The sequence below is a fragment of the Silene latifolia genome, chromosome 8 (assembly GCF_048544455.1).
Source record: "Silene latifolia isolate original U9 population chromosome 8, ASM4854445v1, whole genome shotgun sequence".
In the NCBI taxonomy this organism is placed as follows: domain Eukaryota; kingdom Viridiplantae; phylum Streptophyta; class Magnoliopsida; order Caryophyllales; family Caryophyllaceae; genus Silene; species Silene latifolia.
Window position 1 is genome coordinate 113,004,004 of NC_133533.1, and position 5,485 is coordinate 113,009,488.

Genomic DNA, 5,485 nt, shown 5'->3' on the forward strand with positions numbered 1-5,485 from the left:
TTGCCAAATGAAATGTAAAAGTTTGATATAAAAATTGGAAATATCACTTGAATATAATTTAGGAAATATACATATTATAATAATTAAAAGATTTTTCACTTTATTTTTTACATCAAAAATTATACTTTCCTAAATTGATTTTTGATGATGTGGACGCTCTCATATCGCTCGAAAAAACTTTCTTTAATATATATATATAGATAGATTGAGTATTAGTTTAATGAATTGTCAAATTCTCTAATATCTATATCTAAAGTATCGTGTATTTGCACGGGAACTACACTAGTTATTCATCATTTTTTGTGAGTGATCAATAAAATTCCTAGTGCGACTATAGTGAGGACTTAGCTAAGTTGGTGAACCTCGTAAATATTGTGTTGTTTATACCTAAAATCCCTACATGAATTGTGGTGATTGATTCGATAATAGTAGCTACTAGCTAGTGCTATTTATAATCAATCAAATCTATGAATCAATCAAAATTCAGGACATGTGATTTCTAAGCTACGATACCGTACGTATTTCAACCTCTTACGTACGAAGATGTGCATAACATTCTAGCTCATACCATAATACACAAATTACTGTTTACGGCGATAATATTCGTCTTAAACTTAACTTAAAACGGATTAAGTGTAATAGATGATATAAAATTATGATGTCTAGGACTAACAAATGATTTGTCCTATTAATATATATTCAAGTGTGATCCAGTTTAATCTTAGAACACTAGATATCTCCGTCCTAAAAAAGACTTAATGACTATTCGATATATATTCATGTTTTAAGGCAATAAAGGCTATTGGGCTCATTCATATGGAATGCATTAGGGCAAGGATGCATTGGCCTGGTTGGAGGGTTAGTTCCAGGATACATTTTATGGAAATTTTAAGATTAGTCTCACTGGGATATAACAGTTTAGTAATTATTATATAACAATTGAAATGAACATGGTAATTAAAATAACAATAAACTGAAAATTTCATGAGATTTCATTAACAAAACATACACCAAGTAACTCACACAAGAATGAAGAACAACTCGAAACTAATACTTAGAAAGCTAATAAATAAGTCTCTGAATACAGATTAAACATTGTCATCATCATGTACATGAAGACATACAACATACATATTGCGCTTTAAGCGTCTTGAACCTTGCATTGGCCGGATTGTTAATTGTTTAGTAACGCAGTCGTTGACAGATGTTGTTTCTGGGATGCCTGAATCGGAAAAACAAAATTTAGATAATTGCATTAAGAGCGAGCTTCGTTTACCTAAATACAGTGACGAAGTCAGGATTTAAGCTTAGCGAGGACAATCATTGTTAACAGAGAGATTAAGTTAATTACCTCATCCAACTTATTAGCATGGTTGTTGTTGTTGGTCTCCAACATTAGTCCAAAATGAATGTGAGGGAAATGTGCCCACTGCGAGAAATAAAAGGAAATTCTTATACAGTAAGACGATCTTATTCTATAATTTTTGATCAAATAAATAACCAAATGATTAATCTCTTTTCAAAAACCCATTTATCAAATTACTTACATTTTTGGCAGCGGTACTGAATGCTTCCCTATGGCTGATTTCCGGGTTGTTAGCCTTGATCCTTTGAATTTCCTCTCTATTATTTTTCACATAATTTGAAATGAAAAAGTATTGTCAATTTTGATATATATAACTTTAATGATAAATCATCACAAGAGTTGCAAGTTAAGCTCTAGACTAAATATAATTAATTACTTTATAAATTGGTTGTAAGCAGATGGTACACGCTGCCTCTTCTCCGGTGCTGCAAAATTAAAGACGAAGTTCAAAAATCAACAAATAATTGAAATTAAAGTGAACTATACGCTCCGTCCCAATCATTTGTTTACTTTATTTGGATTAAACAACGAATAAAATAAAGCAAACAAATAATTGAGACGAAGAGAATATAATACGAGATAGCTAGTATAGTAATTAGAATGGATACGTACGTCGGTTGACAACCCTTTCCTCAGTAGAAATGTTGGTTGCATTAGGAGAAGGTGAACGAAGTGATGCCATCTTGTTATTGAAATTGTACTTGGTAGATGCAGCCATGTTATCGATTCTGAATTCTCCCATGTTACCATAGTTTGATGCCTAACATAATTAACAACACATTTAATTAACACATTAGGTATGGTGCGACGGTTGACAATTCATGATAGTCGATCTTTACTCAACAAAAAAAAAAAAAAAAGACAATTCATGATAGTCGATCCTATATATTTTTGACGTTAAATCATGTTGGCATTGTCCAACATGAAATATAGGCGAATAATTGAAAAGAAAACGGTTCAAATTATCATGAAATGAAGTAATATAACAACCAAGTGAATTAAACTGGTTTTCAGACGGGTTATGTAATAACTGTGTCATTATATGTGTTCTTATTGTTAACAAATGTCCTCCTGAAGTCTTAAGTCCTATAAATGGTGATAAGATTAATCAAGCTATAATGAAATGGAGGTGGTTGATATCTTACAACTTTACAAGTAAGATTAATTTTAGTCTTGTGCTTCTCTGTTCAACCTTTTATATTGTCGCATATTTTGAGAATTATATTAAATTAGGATGAACAGAGCGAGTATATGGTCTACTTACAATATCTAATAACTCACATTATGAGGTTAAAATGATGCGTGAGGTAAGAAATATAGAGTATATCCTTTAATTTCTTTATCTTTCTTATTTGATGAACTTGATAAAATGAAAGAATGAACAACTTAATGAACAAACGGTTTCTCCTAGAAATATAAGACCGACAGAAAAGCTATCAGTATGTCTAATTATATTATAAAAACATTCAAAAATTTAATTAAATTAATAGCCATTGTAGAAAAAATATACTCTGACATAGAGAGGCATTGAGTCTAGAATGATTTAATAAATAAATAAATAAATAAGAAAAATAAAAAGAAATTGAGAGAACCAAGGTATGTGTGCCTGGATAACCTAGGACATTAGCTATCAAATCACAATCAAATCAAGGTCAAAACTTAGCAGAACAAATCCCAAGGTTTAGTTTAACAAAAAACAATGTTGTAGGATTGATTTGAAAGGAGACAAAAGCTGCATTTTTTTTCATTTTAACAACACTAAATATTATGGCAGCTTTAGTAGATTGTTTAAAGCTGAATTTTGTATCACAGGTTACATTGACTCATTATATTCATTCTCATAATTATAGAGTACTTCGTATCCAGTAATTATTGCATGAAACGGTTTTATATTGTAAGACAGTTGTATTGTAATTAAATATAACTCATTTATTAGCATTATATGATAATAACTTTCTTATGAGAGGAGTGTCTTACAATATGAAAGTTAAACCGTCTTACCGGGTGGAAGTGAAACCCAGTGATCTGCTGTATTATTTATGTATGGACTATTGTTAAGACATGAAATTGTATGGACTATTGTTAACCCTCTTATCTAAAATTTAGGTACATTTGATTCTCGAACATGAATAACGATATTTAATTACACATTTTGAGTCTAGTTAAAAAAAATCTCGAAAGATAATCAAGTATGTTTGTGACACTAATCGTAAATTTAAATATATTCACACAAGTACACAACTTAATTAAGTCTAAGCTATGCAATATACAGTAGATGTTTAAAAACCCTAACTCCAGTTTATTTGCTATTGATTGATTAAATTGATTAAATAAGTTTGATTCAGAAACCGGAGTCTATATGTATCTCTTATTAGGATTCAACATAAGACTAATGTCGATTTTATCTCGTTATTAACGGGAGCCTTTGAAAAGTCGATAAAATCAAACCTGATTATGAAAGTCTTGTTGCGGGTGGTGGTGGTGGTGCTGCCAAGACGAGGAGAGTGATTGAAAAGCAGCTGCCATGTTCACTGACCATAGATTAGTGCAGTGCCCACATCGGACCGTCACTATGTCAAACAAATTGTTGCATGGCACACTCACCTGAAAATTCAATCACAAATTAAAAAATTATTATGAATAATTCTCAAAATCATTAATTCATCAATATAATCCTCAATTATTAGATATAACATACTTAAGTTAACTCTTTCCATTGAAAATAATGACAATTTCTAGGGTAAACAATTATATGATCGATGCAGTGCTGGATGTGTGTAGTCTTATCCCTGAACGAACAGAGTTATATACGATATATTTATTGGAATCTAGATGGATTTTGAAAATTAGGGTATGAAAATGGATTTTTAAGCTTTGCTTTCAAGATCCAAAAAAAAGTGAGCTCAAAATTAAACACCAATCTCTCATGGGTGGTGTTCTTAATTAAGAGGCTAGGAGTCCTTTATATGTGCCTTTACTTTGACTAAAAAAAAGAATAAATTAGCAGGTGAAATTGATTAATAAAAAAAGAGGGTGTAGAAGACAAAGACTTGACAAAATTAGCCGTACAACTAAAAATAAAAATAAAATCCAACTCTTCGTGACAAAATCTAACACATATTCACTCAGTTCAGCCCAGTTTCATACGTTTGTTCAATTTATATATATATAAAGTGTATTTTAATCAAACGTATTATGAAACTGGATTGAACAAAATAAAAAAAAATCCGTAAAACTATGAAATAAATAGAACAAGAAGGGGAAAGTAAGGAAGAGAAGAAGACCGCAAGAACAATATTGCAGAAGTTGCAAGGGATGTAGCAAAGTTGTTCAGTTGAAGGGACATTTTCGACACAACTCGAAGACATGATTATGAAATGAATTCTCTCTCCTCTATCTGGATGTCGATCAGAAAGTAGTGGTATAAATGGAAAGATTAGAAATGCCCAACTTGCGAAGACGAAACGGTTTTTTGATAATAAAGCTAAGGGGACTTATAACTAGAGAGAGTGGTTAATGTGTTATTATTCTTTGTTTTGGAAACTAGGTTGCTTTAAAGATGGATGATCTTACTTCTTTTTTTCCCTACAGTAAAATACTAAAATTCATTAATTTTTGTTGTATTTATAGCAAATCCAGGATTTGTTATAAGAATTGTTGTTTGTAGTTATTGTGAAGGAGCCCGGATGATAAGGGGGAGATCAAAGGAAGAGGGAGTTTTTTTGTAGGGTAAGGGAAAATAGTGGTTAGTAAATCAATTGCTAGACTATTTGGTCTGTATTTATGCTTGTTTTTTAAGAGTCCGTCACCTCATAATTAAAAAAAGGGTTTTTTGTCAAACACAACCTTTAAAAAACTTTTTTTTCCAAACACCACCTTTAAAAAAAAAGTTTGTCAAACACAACCTTTAATAATATTTTTTTTGTCAAACACGACTTTTTGGCCGCTTGCAATGGGATGACTTTCAGTCTATATTTGAGATAGCAAACGAGGTCGGTTTGAGGTGTCCTTAGACTTGTTGGAAAGGTGGGAGTACAGACTTTCTAGGAGTTATCAACACGGTGGCCAAAGGTGGTCTTATGTGGGGTTAATTGGTGCGTAAAGTAAGGCTGGTCAAAG

At 31.3% G+C, this 5,485-nt stretch overlaps 1 protein-coding gene across 1 annotated transcript; it reads right to left on the reverse strand.

Moving 5' to 3' along the window:
- Positions 1-939: 939 nt before the first annotated feature.
- LOC141597424 (axial regulator YABBY 5) lies at positions 940-5,122 on the reverse strand. The gene is made up of 7 exons (XM_074417883.1): positions 4,651-5,122; positions 3,815-3,970; positions 1,979-2,126; positions 1,743-1,791; positions 1,548-1,623; positions 1,352-1,429; positions 940-1,222 (listed from the first exon to the last, which is right to left on the reverse strand). Exons 1-7 carry the CDS (start codon positions 4,732-4,734, stop codon positions 1,175-1,177), a joined length of 639 nt encoding a protein of 212 aa, XP_074273984.1. The 5' UTR covers positions 4,735-5,122; the 3' UTR covers positions 940-1,174.
- Positions 5,123-5,485: the final 363 nt, after the last annotated feature.

What these genes read in the sequence shown, in the direction of transcription:
- LOC141597424 (XM_074417883.1), bottom strand. Translation starts at nt 4,734, where the DNA reads ATGTCTTCGAGTTGTGTCGAAAATGTCCCTTCAACTGAACAACTTTGC. An exon ending in AACAAGACTTTCATAATCAG is followed by an intron (nt 2,127 to 3,814) that starts GTTTGATTTTAT and finishes TAATTATGTTAG; the next exon opens with GCATCAAACTATGGTAACAT. An exon ending in TCAGTACCGCTGCCAAAAAT is followed by an intron (nt 1,430 to 1,547) that starts GTAAGTAATTTG and finishes TATTTCTCGCAG; the next exon opens with TGGGCACATTTCCCTCACAT.